Below are 20824 nucleotides of genomic sequence, written 5' to 3' on the forward strand. Positions count from 1 at the left end.
TTTGCGAAATTCTTCCGTGGGTTTTCTCCACACCAAGATTCTACCATCAGAACCAAATATATTAAATTTACTCTCATCAGCAAATATAACTTCATTCCAGTAATCAGAATTCTTATTTATGTTGGATTTTGCGAAAGCCAGTCTGAGTTTTCTATTTGTTTCACTTACGAAGAATTTTTTCCTGGCTGCTCTACCGTGATACCCAGTAGATCGAATTACTCTTCTAATAGTCTCAGCATTAACAATTACTCCATATAATGCTTGTAAATCAGCAGAAACTTTAGGAGCACTCATTCTTGGATTTTTTTTAAATATTTCGAACGATAATTCGCTTTATTCCATTGGATAGGTTTTGATGGTCGGCCAGGTCTTCTTTTATCCTGAATCATATGATTCTTTTTATATCGTTTAATGATATTGAAAACTGTTGAATGACTGAAGTTAACTGTTTCAGTAGTTTCTCTAATAGATTTTCCACGTTCAATACGCAAATTAATAACTAATTTTCGAATTCCAGGCAAAGTTTCTTTTCGTTTAGCACTCATGGCTGCACAGAGCTAAAAAACACAAAAATTCCAAAACAAACTGGAGAGAAATACTGCAGACGATTTTATAAATTATTGGCAATTACTTTTGAGTAAAAATAAATACCCCAAAAATATTTTTATTGCTTACTTCAGACGATTTTTGTTGCATAGTACGTAGTGTCCCATCACTTAAGTGAGCCATTTTCTGCTCCTTTCTAAACAATTGTATTTTTATTAAATTAATATTTTAATATTTTGAGAAAATGTATGTCATGTAATAATTGTTACTAAATTTAAGTATGAAACACACCCACAAAATATTTTACATGTTTTTTAAATTTATTTTATTGCAGTTTCCTTTTGTAAAACACAAGTGTCCCATCACTTTTTTGAGACGCTGTATATTAAGTTTCACTGCAAATTGTGAAAAATGCAGTTCAAGTACATTTAGTGAAATCACAGAGGAACTGGGGTGAAAGTTAAGCTATGGATTTCTAATCAGATTAAAAACAATTAGAATAAGCAAACGGAATACAAGCCAAAAAAGAATATGTAAAAAACATCAATGAAAATCATATTAAATATTGCAAGAAAACTATGTAATTAAATGTAAAAATACTTTTTTATAAGTATTTAAATTTAAAATGAAATTATATTGATTATCTCAATTCATATATCACATCTTTGTATTGCTTTTATTACATATATTGTATAAATCACATTCTCTGTACACTTATTATACATATATATATTACATAGCATTAATTATGGCCTAGTAAACTGATATCTTTACATACAACCATCAGTGTTAAACACAGGCTCAATTTACATAAATTTCTTTTGATCTCAGCGGCAAATTACAAGAAAAAGGATACTGCTTTTAGTTTCAGAAATTTTTAGTTTTTCATCATATAAAATAGCATATAAGTACACTTTGGAACATCTAAAATCCTACGTTGAATTTTCTACACATATTGCTCAGCATGCAATGCCAACAAAATACTTCCTGATAACTCCCACGTCTCTGGCTGATCAAATCTTCATATCACAAAGTTTTACATTTTCCATGTTTATATCAGTTTGGCCAAATAAACATTCAAAAGTAGATGTTCACATTACGTTAATGGAGTCATCAAGTATACATGTTCCAGCTCACGCTGAGAATCAGTTTACCTGTTCAGTTCAGTTTCAGGCTTTTTCCATTCTCAGGCTCAGAATTTTCCTAGTGCAAACAAGTGTTGAAAACTTTTGGATACACTAAGTATCACCTTCAGATGAATGCTGAAAGAAAAAAAATCCTTCTAATATGCATAATTCGCTTGCTACATAAAAATCTAATTAACATTTACACTAATAACTTTTTATTGTATAATGTATTGATAAATTATAATGCACAGTTAAGCTTTATAACTACATTAATTTTATTATAATTTAAATTATAATAAACTAATATTTAATTTTTAATCTATTTATAAACAAAGTAAACAAAAATAAAAGGCAGATTTCAAACAGGTTTGTACATTAATGCTGTCAGTTGTGTCTCGATTAATTTAATACCATAATTAATTATAATACCTAAATATTTCTCATAAGCACTTTACCCAAACTCTCTGAAAATATTTTAAGCAGCCATGGAAATTTCAATTTCGTCACGGTGTTCAGAAATCAATCGCCTCTGAATTTTAAAATTAGTTTCTGTACATAGTGGTTAATTTCTTTTTACTAACTGATTTGCTTGTAAATGGGCTCTAATTCATGAAGAAATAATAGAGAAGGGCTTCAAGAAAATGGGGATATCTTAATGGTCCGTACAGTTCTGAAGATAACTGCATGTGGGAAGGTGGACTGAAAGGTGATGACCTGCAAGCTGAAGGAGACAACACAGACAGCAGTAGCAGCAGTATTACATTATTTGAGATCTAGAGACAGTATAGGACAACAATGAGAGTCAGGATTCACATAAAAAATAATTAAGATGTTTTATTAGATAAAAAAATTAATTATTCTATTAGATAAAATAAAATATCACTATTAGTATTTAGTCTAATTTAAATGCAGGTTTTTCTTTATTTTTTTAAATACATAAAGCTCAGAGTTACTGATTTTTCCATGTATCGGTTTCATTTGTTATTTTCTTATGCCAACTGCATCCTTTGTACTTAAATTACTTACAGAGTTTTCAATAGAAATAGTAAAAAGTAAAAAAATACATGAGTAATGTGGCAAACCTATCTATCTAGAGAAAGCTCATTTAAAACATTTACCGACACTTTGAAAATGAAAACTACATTCCATGGAATAATTGTTTTCAAGTAACAAAAAAAAAAAAAAAAAAAAAAAAATTAAAATTCTGGAACCCTATATAAGCACTTGAGACTTTTCATTTACACAGAATTCTGTGTTTAATTAGTTCTGTTACGAATTTAAGACAAAAATAATTAAACTAATAGTTTTAAGGTTGCTAAGAGAATTTTTATATTTAATTTGAAAGTGCTAACATTTGTGGAACATTCTGATTCCACCCATTTTTTGTCTGCCATCTTTCCCCAAGCTTAAGATGCAAAAGACAATGGCCATTTTCAAAATTAGCAGCACACTAAACATTACCAAAACAACAACAAATTAACAATATTAAAAATGCAGGAAAAAAATTTTTTTTTACAATTAAAATTAGAGTTTCTGCGCAAAACCAAGCAATTCGGCCAGCAGGTAAAAAAGCAAATTTTTGGGTCCACAAAACTAAAAGTTTTCATTTGTCCTACTCGTCAAAAAGACACTGAAAGTGTAGAAACTGACTTTATTTGTAATGGATGCTATGCTGAGTCAATACATGAGAAAATTTAATAACTTAAATGATAATTTCAGAATGAATTAAGAATGATATAATTAGCAATAATAAAAGAAGAATTCAAGTTTGTTGTTGTTGAAGCTTAGTTTCTCTAGATCCACTATTCTGCTGTTTCCAAATATAAACAACTAAAGCTGTTATAGTAAATAAATTAAGCTTAAACAACTTTTAAATTGATGAAAATTCTACCACTATAAAATTGAACATTTATTATAATTCAAGCATTTTTAAAGCAAAAATTGCACAATTTACCAACACATAAGAATAAAAAAACTGAACTCAGAGTTAAGTAATAGGATGGATATATATATATATATATATATTATATTTATATACTTTTGGTGCAGCCAATTTCCACCAAGTTGGGAGGTGCACATCAACATGTAATAGCAGTTCCACATTCAAAATATCAACATGCTGAGGCTATTCCTTTTAATTATGCGAGATACATATGTATGTACATACGCCATGAAAAAAAAAACTCTTCTTTTCCTACTACAGATATCATGTAACATCATTAAATTGCATTCGATAGTGGTAAGGATGGATATTTTCATTCAAACGTGGTACCCAGAATTTTTCGTGATTACAATACTTTCTTTACTTCATAGAAGAAAGTAAAAAAATCTGCCTGCCAGCACATCAAATGAGATCCCCTAATTCAGTGTATGTACAAATATCTAATTACCTTGTATTGTTAACACTTATTATTTATTTGAAGAGAAAATGTTTCCTACCACAGTTGAAAAAAGTGAACTGAAATTTTATGTAGCTTAATACTTATGATAAATAAAGTCTGCCTGAGAGAATTTCTATATACATACAATAAAGCCAGACTATCGGCTATTCAAGTAACTGGCATATTTCAGAAAATTTTTCCCTCGAAAAAATTTAGTGAGAAATTCTTAATGCCATAATAGAGCTATTAACACATATATACTGTCACCAAAGTGTGATTTACTCCAATAATAAATAAAGATGATGTCACAATGCAATCATAGTAAGTCTGTTTTGGTTTAATGTGCATTTGACTAATTCTTGAAAAGCTGGTTTAATTTTTGAAAAGATTCTTCCCATTTTCAAAAACTTTATGAATATCAGATTCATGAAGTGTAATATTTTCAAAGTAAGTGTAATATTTCATTATCAACATATTCGACTTTAAAAATAGGTAAAGAATGGCAATGCAATGTGAAAAATTCTAAATGATTTAGCTTTTTACATGCAGTATCCATAATTTGAGTCTCTGAATAATCTGCTTCTGCTGAAATGATTGGCAATGTCTCCTTCAACTTTCATGTTCAGAAGAGTTTCACAATCGGATAATATATTTTCTTTCATGCTGAAAGCCACCAGAGTCTGTAAGCTTTTATGTCTTAAAAGCATTTTTCAGAATTTGATATCGTTATTTGTCTACAGGTTTGTAATGGATTGAATGCGCTGACATCCGATGATGGCTTCCTGAAATTTGAATAGATTTCTGGAAGTGTAAGAGATAAAAATTAGTTGCCAAGACCAATGCCAGCTTGGCACTTATTAATTTGGTGAGACAGCCTTTTAATTCTTAATTAAATTAGTGTTAAATGTACTTATCCCTATAACCTTGTTTTCCCAGCAACATTTCACACTGTTGAAGCTTTTCATGTTACATTATGCATGACATACAATTCACATATAATTTCAATAAAAGTATTTACATATATATATTCAAACAGCCTAAGAACATCATTTTAAAGTATGCTTTTGATATTCATGCTCCTATTTCTTGCATCCTCATGCTTTCGTTTCTTTATGATTTACGACTTGACCACAAATGATCAGCATTCGAAGGAGCGTCAACCCAAATGCGACCACATACAGCTTCTCATAGTCAAGCACACGCATGACTCGGCTGCCAGAAAATGGATGAAGACAGTCAAACAGTTTACTTTACGAGATGTTCAGCAAGCAATTATTTTCAGCACTTGTAAGTGCTGTAAAATACACTATATCACATAGATGTAAAAGTGCTGTCTTTTCATTTTATTTAATTAAAACCTCTTTTCTTCAAAACCAGTTTTTTTCCCTCCTATTTTTAACATACAGTACATTCAGTAATTATTTCACGTGTCCATAGACAATTTCTTCGAAAAAAATACAATTATTCGAATGGGTTCCAGTCCCAAATTATTCGGATAATTGGAGTTTAGTGTACCTGGAATTTAGCATTTCATAATATTTCTAGGCGGTGAAGCTATTACGGTATATCATGGCAATAAATATCTTGAAATTTCAAAATAACCATGCCAAAATTTAATTCTAATTATGGATATTAGAAAGTATTTTAAAACTAACATACTATGTAGTAACAATAAAAACATTTATTCAAGAAAAATATTTGATAGAATTTGATACTGAGTTACACTACTAGTGTACTAGTAACAGCTAAAATAGCTTACTATTGGCTAAGAACAAAAGCAGTTTGATAATTATTAAGGAATACTTCATTTATGGAAATTTTCATTCCTGATCACTGTAGTCACAGGACAAATAACTATACAGGACACCATACGACAAGATCTTTAAAAATAAATTTTTTCTAATTACCAAAAATATCTCTAAGGTGGATATATATATATTTAGTTTTTAAAAATATTTTAATCTGTGCAATTCTGCAAAATATTCAATAAATATGTGCCATTTTGTTAAAAAAATGATAAAAAAATCTAACTCTTCCTTACCAATTTTCAGGCAGGGTATAAATATTTGTAAGTTAATATTTTGATTTTTGACTGCAAACTCTATAATACTGTTATTTGGTGCAACAATATCACTTAAAACACATTTCTCACGTGCACAATTTTTTCCATTATAAAAGTCAAAAACTTCTCTACATTTGTTGCTTTCAGTAAACTGGCTTGCGAATAGTAGGCATAAACACGTGTATATAATTCCATCAAATGTTATTTCTTGTATTCAGCACATATGGCTATCAATTTATAAATATAACTCTTAGGCAGGATAAATAATCACTTATATTATTGCCTTGTAAATTATAATTCATATAAGATGTTCATATACAGTCAAAAGTCTTTAATCCGGACTCGTCGGGACTTCCATTCCGGATTATCGGTTTTGCCAGATTATAGATCATCAGTTTAAATCTGGTAAGATGGCATGCAGAAATTATAAAATTAAAAATATGAAACCGTAATTTATGAAATAAAGAGCAATTATGATCTAAAGGGTATCAACATTTACAAAAAAAAAAGCTTTATATTTATTTGTTTACTTTATTAAACATTACTTTCAACGCGCATGCGTAAAGCATACATTACGCATAGTCGAAATTAGAAAATTGCAACCAGAAAACTATTTGATGTGTATTCCTGATATTTATAATGAGGAGGAATTCGATTTATACCATATCAAAGGCGGATTACATTAAGATGAAATACTACATTTAGTAAGGAATTATTAGCCAAATAAAATAAAAACATCTCTCCTGAAGTTAAGGATAGTGCTGACAGATCAACTTCCAGTTCATCGTGAGCCGCAATGTCCCAGGTCCACGTGGAGGCAGGTGCTACTGCTCGATTTATAGCAGAATCGTATGGAATTACCACACGGACTGTGTATGATATACGGAACAATAAAGAAAAGTTGTTGAAATTTTACAACAACAGTGATTCTAACACCGGAATACGAAACAGGAAATCTTTACTTGAGGCGAAATCGGCAACCTCGATGCTGTCTTGTAGGAGTGTTTCGGGCAGCGGCGGAGTGATGGGGTACCTATTTCAGGCCTACTCCTGAGAGAAAAGAAGAAGCAGATTCATGCTGATTTAAAAATAGAAGAGCCTAACGTAAATGAACAATATAATATCAGTTTATGAATGTAATAATAATTTAATGCATATAATTAATTATTGAAATAATGTATATAATAATTTAATTAAATGTATCTAATACGCCTTATTTATTTTGCACTTTTAGTCGGAATATTATCTTTTCTGTCCTGAAATGCGCAAAATTCTAAAATCCGCATAACCTCTGGTCCTAAGCTTTGAGGATTTCTGAACTTCTACTCTAGTTTGCAGAGACAATGTATTATTTCGTATTAATCGATATTTCATCCAACGCATTTTCACATTAAACGTATTTCACTGTATTATAAGAACTGTTGTGTAAAACACTTCTTAAAAACACTTGGAAAGTCACTGTTTAAAATATTTTACCTTACTTCTGAAAAGTTGAGTTTATCTTAAACCATTGCTTGGAAAATATATCAACTATTAGATCAATACCAAATAATTCAAGGAGGTGGTACTACTCTTTTGTTTATTACAGTAAATAAATCAAATTTAAAGTATGCAATAAAATAACGAAACTTTTTCCTTCGGTTTTGCATATAGCTAAAAATCGGAAAAAGTTTTTGATTTCAGAATACCTTGTATATTTTTTTTTCTTCAAATCTCAAATAGGTATATTTTATATTCAGTGATACTCTGTAAACATGTCAATCCTTTCTTCTAAAAAGATAATCATTTTTAGTTTAATAAATGAGTGGTTCATGTAATAAAAACCTTTTTCGATTAATTATGGTAAAATCATCACTTTTCTGACTTACAAAGCTAAGTTTAACATAATATGTAACTGCACTTACCTTTTCTATGTAGAATTTCAATAACTACAAAGAGCCAGAAAAAAAATCACGAAAAAAAAAAAAAAAGATAAATGTTGCACAAATTACTACCATTGCATTGTAGGCGCAAGATAAGGACTCAGCAATTTGTCGATTGCGTCTATGGCGCCCGCATGTACTCTTACATATGCATCGGCATCACATATTTTCGTTAATATATATTTACAAGATCAGCTCAACTTATATGTCAAAAACTGTAAAAAGCATTAACTGATAAAAATAAAAGCGATATAAATATCTATAGATCTTTTATATATGAACTGCAGTTTTTGCAACAATTTGCAGGAAATATAGCATTGCCGGTTGAAACTCTAACTTTGTCAGCAATATAGCGGCATGCAAATGCGTATTTTGGATATATCCCTAGATATCAACCCTAGAGCATTTTTTGTGCCCTTTTGTATTCATAGTTTGAACCTTGCCGTTCACAGCGTAAACAATGCTGCGAACAACAGTTTATTGAGTGCAAACTTATTAGATATCTAAATTAATGTTTTTAAAAATTTTAAGATAATAAAATTAGTATTCAGCTATATATTTGGTATCCAATTTCGCTTCGCTTGCAGTGCTACGTTTTTATAACAGGTTGTTGTTGTTGACTAATGCTCACTTGTCTGAGCTACAGTCAGCCCAAGGTCTACGAAATACCTCGTGGCAAGGAGCGCAAGATATACCTTTGTGAATTTGGTGAAATATCAGACTCCGTTTTCTGCTGTCACAAAGCATGTTGTGTCTTGCTTAAAGCCATTATAAGCAGTTATTCTGTCCTATTTTAGAATTTAAATACAAGGTTTGTGCACTTTTTAATTTTTTTTTTTTTCTTTTTTAAACAGATTCCAGTGTACATAGCAAGCACAATACCAAGAAGTATCCGAGTATTACATGGAAAAGAAGAATATAATAAAACAGTAAGAGTCAAAGCAGCATTTAAATAGATATAATGATTTCTGAAACAATGTTTGTCTCCAAACTCGACAATGATGTTACGAATTCTCTTCAAAGTCACCAATGAGCTCATAACTTTTTAGTGGGGATGCAGATAAGAAGAAACTACCACACGAAAGAAATGAAACGAAATGTTTAATAAAGTATATTTCATTCTGATGACAATGACCCAATCATCAATAATGGACGGCAAAATCTGTAGTATGGTTCTAGATCCAGAAAATAATGCTACTAATACTGAAAAAGTTAAGAGAGAGGTTATTGAAAATGAAAAAATTTGGGTTGGCAAGTTAGTTGGAATTCTCGACACCGCAATTACAAGAATTAACAAGGAAACTTTGTAACTGAGCAAAATATTATGTCTGTGTACCGAATTAAAGAGAAAGTATTAACACTAAAAACGAAGCAACTTACATTGAAAGAAATGTTTAATAAAGTAAACAGATAAATATTAAGCTTTCTTTATAAATTTCAATACTCTTTAGATCATAAATGTTTCACTATTTCATAAATCATGATTTTATATTTTTAATTTTATAATTTTTACGTGCCATCTTACTAGATTTAAAGCGTAAACAAACATGGTCTAATATCAGGACAAATCCTAATTCTGGAATCGCTGAAGTCCCGACAAGTCTGGATCTCGGACTTTGTACTGTATTTGCAGCAAACAGTGAAGAATATTCTCAAAATACTTTAGAAAAATGACAAATCTAATACTTCAGATGAAACTTGCCTATATTTATATCTAAACAGTTGTATCTTGATTTATGCATATAAATTTGCACAGAATGCTGAACTAGTCTGTATGTAAGTTACATTCAGTTATAGAGAATATCATGAAAAATGTATTGTGTACGAGCGACAATACACTTACATGGATAAATTTTAAAATTTACTGACTAGATATTAAAATATCTAAGCATGAGGTGTAATACTAAAAAAATCCTGAATTATTTAATTATCATAGTATTTGCATAACTCCTCCCATACTTCCATTTAACACATATATTTATTAGATTAATCCTTTCAGGACGGGCGCCCCATATACGCATTTCCTAAGAATGTCTCTTACAGCGGGCGTCCCATCCACGCATTGCTAGAGACTGCATTCAGAGGACGGGTGATGCGTATACGCATTTTAAGGTGGAACGTTTTTTTTTAAGGCCACTAGAGGGCATTCTATGTCCATTACTTTTGAAATGAACACAGTTTTAGGTTCCTGACGTTGAGTTTGATATATTCTGTCTGACTTTGGTATTTTACTCATCAACTGTTGCGAGGGTGGATTGGGGAGCGAATTGTAAACAGAGGTGGGCTCTTTAAATTGCCGCGTGCTAATGTAAATATTCGTGTGTCTGATTTATATCCAATTCCTTTTTTAATTCTGTTCTTTCCTCTACTATATATGGTCTTTCAGTGTTACTAGACAACCCAGTCAGTTTTGCATTGACTTATTCCCGTTTTTTCTCTTTTTATTTCTGGAAGTCTCACCTCTTGCCTATTATGGCGCGAAGGCACTATTTATCAGAGGAAGAATACCCTCGTATGGTTAATAAACCATTTACTAATGCAGATAAGAGTGATAATTCTTTTTCTAAAGATTTAAAAAGTGATACTTTTTCTAGTTAGAAAGTAATATTTCTCCGTGCTTCGAGATTTACCACACTCAGTCTTCATTTTAAATTTTGTTACTTCTTACTGTAAATATGCTTTATTGTGTTGTTTTATTAATTTTAGACTGTAATGATGGATTTTATCAATTAAAACTTTGGAATAATTTGAATAGCGCTTCCGAAAATTATTATTTTACAAGATAAAGAAATTTTTAAGTATATTTTCATGTAAAACAAAGAAAAAAACATTATTAAGTGCTAACTTTAACATATATAAGAGCTCAAGTAATAATAAAAAATGATACCAAAAATTACAAGGCTAGAAGTGAAACTTTATTTTTCTGATTTTTTTATAAAATTAGGCTTAGCAATGCAAAACCTCCGTCCTGTACGGTGACTGCATTCAATTCCCTTCCGTCCCGCACGAGTGTCTTAAACAAAGGTGCACCGTCGCGAAAAGGTTAAGGGGGTAAAAACATTTAAATTATAAAATTTTAGATATTTATAGTAAAAAAATTCAAAATATTTTAATATAAATATCTCAAATTTTAGAATTTTTTAATAAGAATTTTAGAATTCTTGGAAGCACTTCCGCAAAGGATTCGTTAAATGTAGGAAGCGCCAACAGATCCTTTGAGGAAGAAAACCCACAATCTTTTTTATTACGTATTTCACCCTTAAGACAGTAAATAAATTATAAAAAAGCATTTATAGTTTTATTTTTTTTTTAAAAAAAGGTTTATTAAATAAAAAAAAAAACAGATTAAATACAGCAATGTTACTTCAATAAATTCCATGAAATAAAATATTACCTGGCAAATTTCTACGAGTAAAATTTAATCTGGCAAATTTCTATGAAAATCCTGCCATACAAACACCTGTTGTAGATTCTAAAAAAACTTGTTCCTTGAATTAAAACCATAAACATTGTGACCAAGAGCCAAATATTGCTACTATCTTTTCAGTTCAATTATAAGTTGTATTATTATGGGTACCATATGAGACAATTTTTTTATGCGTCAGATACTTATGATAACATTCAACGATGTTTGAATACTGTAAAAGTTGCGAGTGAAACCGAGACTGTCATTTTTCTTTTGTACATAGATGTTCTGGCTTAAAATGTGTGTATTTTTGCAAATTTAAAATTAAATTTCTTTGAACATTGGATGAAACACATAGAATAGCTTTTGGAACAACTCTGATATGCACCCTCAAGTCGCCAAATTTCTCACCAAACATTTTTCACGAGAAACTCCACGCTGCCATATTGCTATCTAAATTTTTTGTCTACATTTCGAACATTTTGAGTCTAAATTGTCTCTAAAAACACGGTTTTCGAGAATGCAAAAAAACTTTTTGAACACACAATTTAAGTTAAAAATCCGAAACAAAAACAAAAAATTCAGATAGCAAAACCGTAAAGTTTCTAACAAAAATTATTTGACAAGAGTCCATGTACACAGAGATATGTTTTAACTTAAAAATCACCTACGAATGGCACAATCTAGGCAACGAAGAAATCCACGAACTATGCACACCTGGCTTTAAAAAATTAACATAACAACAATAAATTTCAAAGAATGCCATGTGCACAGCATTTTTAAACTTAAAAAACACACTGTTTAAACTTAAAAAACATTTACGAATTGCACAATTTAGGCAACAAACGAATCTACGAACTACGCACACCTCAATTTATTAAATTAACACAACAATAAATTTCAAAGAATACCATGTACACAACGTCCTGTTTCAACTTAAAAAAACATCTACGAATTGCACAATTTAGGCAACAAAGGAATCTACGAACTACGCACAACTCACCTTAATAAATTAACATAACAACAATAAATTTGTTGTTAAAAAAAAGTCTACGAATTGCACAATTTAGATGGTACGCACTAATCAACAAAATAACTAAAATAAATTTCAAACAATTCAAAAAAACTACAATAACGACAGAAACTCATACTAAAAAAACAATGAACATAACATTCTACAAAATAAGAACAAGAATAAAATAAAATGCACTTACCATGAATTAATGCTTTTTCGAACAGCAGAAATACAAATTTCATAAAGCCTTTAACATGCAGCCACGTAATCACTATCGTATTTATATGACAGCCAGACACACTATCCAGAAAATTCATACTATGGTTCACAAATAAATAAAATAACAAATAATCACAAATACCTCTTTCTATCATGCACAGATACTAAAAATAATTTCTCAGACCCTCCAAATATCCACTGCCCCTCAACAGGATGGCCACGACAATATTTTCTTTTGCCGAACTTCAATTACACAACTTCCGCCATTTTATCTTTGCCCCCTAGATTCTCAGACACAAAGCATGACGCTAAACAACGAACTCCAGAGAAAGATTTTTAAACGTCAACAGGTTGCCATACAACACGCAATCGCGCCAAAAACCAGCGTAGAACACATACCGCCACATTTGGTGAAATTTGGGCGTATATCAGAGTTGTACCTAGCTTTTAAACAAATATCTCCCAAATTCTAGTATCTTACCTGCTTGAAAACTATATTTCCATGGTGAATTCCCTTAATTTTTTTCTTAGGTGCTTCTCTCATCAGGTTGCTCTATTGGTCCATGTCCTGGATTGACTGAATATATTTGAGAACTCATTTTCGTTTACCAGTATAGTGTGGGCTCTAGTATAGAATTGAGTGCCCCTTCGATTAGCAGAATTTTTTTTTTTTTTTTTTAATTTTGGCGATGAAACCTTACTTCTGGTTACCATGATAGTTTTAACTGTGTTTTAGCTTCCTGATTTTATTTAAATGAAAATAGCTTGATGTGTACATTTGCGAATTTAAGGCAGTACGCAATGCCTAGTTCGTGAAATTCTAGGATGTTTTTCAAAGCGAAAACAGATCGATGTGTACATCGACACAGGATTTGTGCAATTCTTTGACTTCTTATTTTGGTTTTGTGTAGCGACCATCTTGAAATTGTGCCTTCCTGATGCTGACCTCGGCATAAAAAAAGAATCGACAAAAAACAAGGGGCACCCAATTGTACACTTTTATCATAATATGTTATACCACTATATTGGCTTTGTGAATGTTATACACTTCATGCATTTGATATTGAAGCTCGACAGTAATACTGACAATAATATCTGCTAATTGTAGTTAGCTAAAAATGATGTAAAAAAATGGAACTATGTAATTTAACTGCAGGTCTTTAGTATTTCATCACAATAAAACACATGTGGATGAAATATTTAGCCATGCTTCAGAATTGCAGTATCAGAAGTACATCAAAGTGGTAAAAAACATATGATGTACAAAATGCATTTTGGTAGGTCACAGGCGTAACACTGATCATGAGTTATACAAAAACTGTGAAAATTAGAATCCAGTATCAAGCAATCAAATTTCGAAAAAGCTGAAAGAACTGCAAAACAGATTCTGAATAAGAGCTTCTCATTCAAGTTTGGTATAAACAGCTTTAGACCCTTTAGGACAGGATAGTAGCAAAGATAGCTTCAACTTAAGATTATTTAAAAAACACTTGAGATATATCTTACACAAATAAAGTTTTTTGTTTGCTTGTTTTTTGGAAATAAATAAATGGTTTATTCCTTATTTGTATCAAATAACAATTTACAAACAGCACACAGGGTCAGCAGTACCTTTTATATCACACGTCATAATGCCTTCATATCTCAAGTTCTGCTACTAAATGAATCTTTCAATTGCAAGAATTTTGCTACCACTTAACACTGACATCTGTTAAAACTGACTTGCACCCAAAAAATGAGGTCTGTTTGCTGCTGGACAAATCATTACTACACGGATAATTAAAGCCTGGTACTAATTTAACATTTCCTCAAAGGCAGGTTTCTCTTGTTGTGTAGGCCAACATATAAGTCTTAAAATTATTCTACTGTTCACATGAATTGTTGTGTTACATACATAACATGAGAGATTTCTCTGTTCAGTGGATATGCATATTTTACTCATCATTTACTAAAAATTGAATTTTTACATACCCCATCACAAGTTTTCTCTGCTATGTGAATATGCACTTGCCTGTTAAATTTACTCTTATACTTCTTCATTATACTTCATTATTCTTCTTCTTATTCATATTATTCACAAGGAATTTCTACAGGAGGATTTTCTCCTGTGTGAATACGCATATGACTGGTTAAAGTAAACTTGCGTCTAAATGACTTCCTACATACTTCACACACATGAGGTTTCTCTCCTGTGTGAATAAGCATATGAGTGTGTAAATTATTCTTCTGATTAAATGCCTTTTTACATACTTCACACACATGAGATTTCTTGCCTGTGTGAATAAGCATATGAGTGTGTAAATTATTCTTCTGATTAAATGTCTTTTTACATACTTCACACACATAAGATTTCTTTCCTGTGTGAATAAGCATATGAGTGTGTAAATTAGCCTTCTGACTAAATGCCTTTTTACATATTTCACACACATAAGATTTCTCTCCTGTGTGAATAACCATATGACTGGTTAAATAAGCCTTACGACGAAATGACTTCTTACATACTTCACACACATGAGGTTTCTCAAATGTGTGAATAAACATATGACTGTTTAATCTGTCCTTAAGCCTAAATGACTTTTTACATATTTCACAGATATAAGGTTCCTCTCCTGTGTGAATACGCATATGATTCTTCAATGCCTGCTTGTGTCTATATAATTGCTTACATACTTCACACATATAAGGTTTTTCTCTTGTGTGAGTGAGCATATGAATCTTTAAAGAACTCCTATGCCTAAATGACCTTTTGCATACTTGACACAAATGGCGTTTTTCTCCTGTGTGAATAAGCATATGGCTTTTTAAAGCGCACCCCACACTAAATGACATCTTACATACTTCACACACATGAGTTTTCTTTCCTGTGTGAATAAGCATATGAGAAGTCAAAGAAAGCTTGAGGCTAAATGACTTATTACATATTTCGCACACATGAGGTTTCTCTCCTGTGTGAATAAACATATGTCTTTTTAAAGAAGACTTGTGACTAAATGACTTCTGACAAACTTCACAAACATGTGGTTTCTCTCCTGTGTGAATAAGCTTATGCCTCTTTAAATAAAACTTCTGTCTAAATGACTTCTTACATACTTCACATACATGAGGTCTTTTCCCTGTGTGAATAAGCATATGAGCATCTAAATTACGCTTCTCACTAAATGACTTCTTACATACTTCACACATATAAGGTTTCTCTCCTCTGTGAATAAGGATATGACTCTTCAAATAACCCTTGTGTCTAAATGACTTCTTGCATACTTCACACACATGAGATTTCTCTCTTGTGTGATTAAGCATATGCCTATTTAAATAATTCTTCTGACTAAATGACATCGTACATACTTCACACACATGAGGTTTTTCTCCTGTGTGAATAAGCATATGAGTGGTTAAACTAGCCTTCCGACTAAATGACTTCTTACATACTTCACACACATGAAGTTTCTCTCCTGTGTGAATAAGCATATGTGATTTTAAACCAAAGCTTTGACTAAATGCCCTCTGACAAACTTGACACACATAAGGTTTCTCTCCTGTGTGAATCAGCATATGTTTCTTTAAATAATATTTATGTGTAAATGACTTCATACATACTTCACACATATAAGGTTTCTCTCCTCTGTGAATAAGCATATGACTCTTCAAACAAGCCTTGCTTCTAAATGACTTTTTACATACTTCACACACATGAGATTTCTCACCTGTGTGAATAGGTATATGAGTAATTAATGACCACTTGTGTTTAAATGAGTACTTACATACTTCACACATATAAGGTTTCTCTCCTGTGTGAATAAGCATATGCCTTTTTAAACAACTCTTCTGAATAAATGACTTCTTACATAATTCACACACATGAGACTTCTCTCCTGTGTGAGTAAACATGTGGATCTTTAAATTACTCTTTTTACTATATGACTTCTTACATACTTCACACACATATGAAGGCATGTCTCCTTTTTTAATTAGCATATGCTTGCTCAAATTTGGTGAATTAGCATATGCATTTTTAAATTACGCTTTCCGTTAAATAAACTCTTAAATTTCAGACACATGAGGTTTGTGTTCCGTAAGGATCTCTGCATGTGTTATTTTAAACACTGGCTCTTAAAAATGATTTGTTACACATCTCCCAGAACATGCAACTCTGCACTAAATTAGTAACGTTTTTGACTAGAAATCCATCTTCGTTTAATATACAATTTATTTCACTTTACGAAGACACACAGATAAATGCACTTATTTACATGTAGTGTACTGATCAGGTGAGCAGTACATCTTTAATAATGAAAACACGTTTAGTTTTTCATTAACGTAACATAACTGCTACTCACTTCACTCACAAGCGTCTAAACCCTCAGCCGCTAGTTTCCTCCTGGTTCCTCCCTGAACATCTGCGCAGATTACTGCTCCTGTCGTCATTTCCTTGAAGGCGCCTGGTATATGCACTGCTGTGGTAGTGTGTGATTGCTGATACAGTTCTCTTTCTTATTTTACTTCAATTACTATATCTTCTGCACAAAATCAAGAAAAACTGCCCATTTCAGGGCCAAGTACTTCTGTTTCCACAGAAGGTATTTTTGATTCTGAATCGAATCAAGATCAGGAAGGAATAATCGTGTGCGATAATTCCAATTCTACTGAGTGATATGGTTCATTGTGAAAATGATTTTAGTATTGCTGAGAGTGATTTTCTTTGCCGTGATTGTTTAAAACTTTCAACTATAGATACAATCTGAAACGCATGCATATAAATTTCATTACAATAATACTACTGTTTGAAATTAATCAATTTCTTTACTTATTTAATAACTTCGGACCAATGGTAATATATTTCACAGAGATAACCTTTTTAATTAACAACGAACGTATTTATTTAGCATTCTAAACATTACAAAAAGAATAACATTTCATGCGTTATCACGCTCAAAAGTAGAGCTGGAGCAAACCGCATGTATTCGTTACCGAGTAATGGGTACATCGGTTGACTCGAAGTACCGATTCGGTGCTCGCATCTGTTCGCTACTCGCATCTGTCGTACGATGCGGTTTATTCGAGTACGAATGATGCGGTTGCTATTCGAATACGTATGATGCGGTTGCTATGCGAATACGAATGATGCGGTTTCTATGCGAATACGAATGATGCTGTTGCTGTTCGAATACGAATGATACATTTGCTAACAATACCCGTATGCCACATTTTTCATTGATAATTTCGAATTTTTTCGGTGAACTCATCGGACAAACTCTTGTTTACATTATGTGTTTTAGTTGAAATATTGTTTAGTTGTTGATATTTAAAAAAATGATCAATTTTGATAGCGTGAAGCGTTATTTTGTATTTGCTTTTTACATTTAGATTTATAGCGCATATTATGTCTGTAATTTGAAAATTTAGATGATTATTGATTTTTTTCATGAGCGTGCCATAGGGAGATTTTATTGATTTGAAATATATATATATATATTGCACTTAGGTATTGTTTAAATAAGAATATATAGGTTAATATAAGTTCTTTACTTCCTTGTATGAAATAAAAATAAGTATTGTAATCGAGAAAAATTTTTGGGTATCATATTTCAACGGAAATATCCATTTTTGACGATTGCAGAATCCATGTGAATTATTTTTTGGGTGACGTCTGTACGAACAAACACATTTTTTTCCCCAGAAACGGATTGTTAAATGTAATCCCATTTACTCTAAGCTGATACTTATGACTTCAAGTTGATACTTGAAAGGGATTTTTTCGTGATGTGTAAGTACGTATATATGCATTTCGCATAACTCAAAAACGATTAGTTCTAGAACGTTGAAATTCTGTATATGGGCCCGTTATAACATCTAGATGTGCACCTCCCTTTTTTATTGCAATCGGTAATACTACAAAACGTAAATATGTATATTTTAAATAAATTATAATTAAATGTAAAGTACATATATATATGTCATTATAATTAAATGTAAAGTACACACACACACACACACACACACACACATATATATATATATATATATATAAAATAAAAGCCAAGTAAGGCGAAAATAAAAGCCTTGGTTTTTATTTTATTTATTTATCACTAAGTAAGCTACTTGGCTTTTATTTTCGCAATCGTTGGTTGTAGTCAAGACTTAATTTTTAAAATTAGAAGTGCTGGAGCTCTATGGAAGGCCATCAGGAAAGATGAATAAATAAATAAATAAATAAAAATAAAATATAAATAAAATAACTAATGCAATAATAAAATAATTAACAACTAGAATATTAAATGATTATTATTATAATTCAATAAAAATTTAAAGACAAATGAAAATTTAATTAATTCTTAAATTAATGATGAACAACTAAGTAATGAAATAAAATACCAGACATCATCTGGTTTGGGGGCTGTGGCTGAAATTGCAATTTAAGAACCAAGCCAAGCATTAGCTAAATTTAGGCCCTTAAAGAGCAAATAATGTGCTGTTTACCAGAGTATAGATCCTAGTTGTTTATAAAGTGGAGTCAGACACCAGGGTACCTGGGTATTTTTAACCCTACCCCTCATCGAACAAATTATAGTATAGTTTCGAATATATGTGAACTATAACTGAGAAATTTGGTTATGTAGCCTATTCTTCTAAAACGATGTTTCGTCGCTGCCTTCCCCCACCAATTCGGTTTCGGATTATTTGGTTACGGCAATGCACACTAGGGCTATTGCCTAAGGGAAGGGATGCCTTCGGGGAGGACTTTTTAAAGGAAACTGGCATATATGCAAGTTACACATGGGAAAAACCACGAAAACGCCCGTGCAGCCAGCCGTTAGCAGGGAATTGAACCCTGGACCGAACTATTAGTCTTCAGCGACTTTACCGCTAGAGCGCTGGTGGGCTCTTCGCTGTTTGAAAAATATGTGTTCACTTTACGATAAAGCAAGCATATGTTTTCTTCAATTAAAACAGGTTAGACGATATGACTCTTACTACTTCATTCTCACTTAGCTTTTTATTTCTAATATTGATTCAATATTTTCTGTAGGCATTCTGATTAGAATAATGGATTTCAAACATGTGCAAAAGGTGTGTATCTGTATATAATTAGGTTTTTATAACATAGGGCCCATTTTATTAATTTCTAAAACAATATTATCGCTGTTTTGACAGAAAGCAAAAATGTGACAAATGTATAATGAACATCAATATACATGCTTTACTAGAAATTCACCCTTTCGTCATTAGCGGTTCTGATGAAAGGAATGGGGAGAAGAAGCAAACGAAATAACGAATAACGGACAAATTACGAAATCTAATCTTTAATGCCGTCTCCCAGTTTCTTTAGCCCACCAGCGGTCGAGCGGTAACGTCGTTGAACACTGGTAGTTCGGTTTGAGGTTCGAATCCTGCGAACGGGCTGGCTGCATGGGTGTTTTTGCGGTTTTCCCCATGTGTAAAGTGTATACCAGCCATTTCCCTTAGAAAGTCCTCCACGAAGGCATCCCCATCCCCATCCCCCCTTTAGGCAGATAGCCCTAGTGTGCTTTGCCATAATTAAATACACCAATACCAATCCAGTTTCTTTATTTGTATTTGGGAAAGTTTTATTGTATTTATGAAAAGTGAAATTTGATATGGATACCGCATAACTTTTTAAATTATGCTTATTTTTGCTGCACTTCATTTAAATTTATTTCCTCGAATTATTCTAACTTAATTAAGCGATACCCGAAGGCAAGTTACAAATGGCATCAAACACTGCAAATTTTGAAATTAAATTTCCCTGTCAATCTCTGTCTACGGGACTCAAACTTCTTGTATTTTTATTTTTTCATAACGAGTATAAAACTTTGCCAGCTATAAATATAGGAACCAGAGGACAACATTAAAAGTTAGATTTCATAATTTTTCCAAAATTAATTCCTTTTAAAGTTTGACATTGACAAAATATGAATATTTTCGTCATTTAAAATACTTCTGTATTTAAGACACAATAACACGCCGAATAAATACTAATTCAGAAGTCAAACAACAAAAATCAGCGTTATACCTACAAAATTTTCACAGGACTAGTTTCGATGGTTTTACAGAACCATCATCTTCAGCTGCAAAACCGCAAATGAATCAACTCCTACAATCACAAAATGGCGGCCACACCACGTGCAAA

General features: G+C 31.6%; 2 protein-coding genes across 2 annotated transcripts in view; both read right to left on the bottom strand.

The window, feature by feature from the left end:
• Positions 1–17006, bottom strand: part of LOC146993845 (uncharacterized) — an 85425-nt gene extending 68419 nt beyond the window's left edge. Inside the window, exons 1-2 of the mRNA XM_085826254.1 lie at positions 14757–17006; positions 6883–6985 (exon numbers count right to left, since the gene is read on the bottom strand). Of these exons, the coding sequence (XP_085682380.1) occupies positions 6883–6985; positions 14757–16650 (1997 nt within the window). The 5' untranslated portion in view covers positions 16651–17006. The remainder of the gene's footprint in view (positions 1–6882; positions 6986–14756) is intronic.
• LOC146993844 (uncharacterized) overlaps positions 1–20824 on the bottom strand; it is a 222568-nt gene that overhangs the window by 125628 nt on the left and 76116 nt on the right. The window lies entirely within an intron of this gene.

This window comes from Stegodyphus dumicola, chromosome 11, assembly GCF_044657685.1.
Source record: "Stegodyphus dumicola isolate Sdum_Otavi_A_Nest chromosome 11, ASM4465768v1".
Lineage (NCBI taxonomy): Eukaryota > Metazoa > Arthropoda > Arachnida > Araneae > Eresidae > Stegodyphus > Stegodyphus dumicola.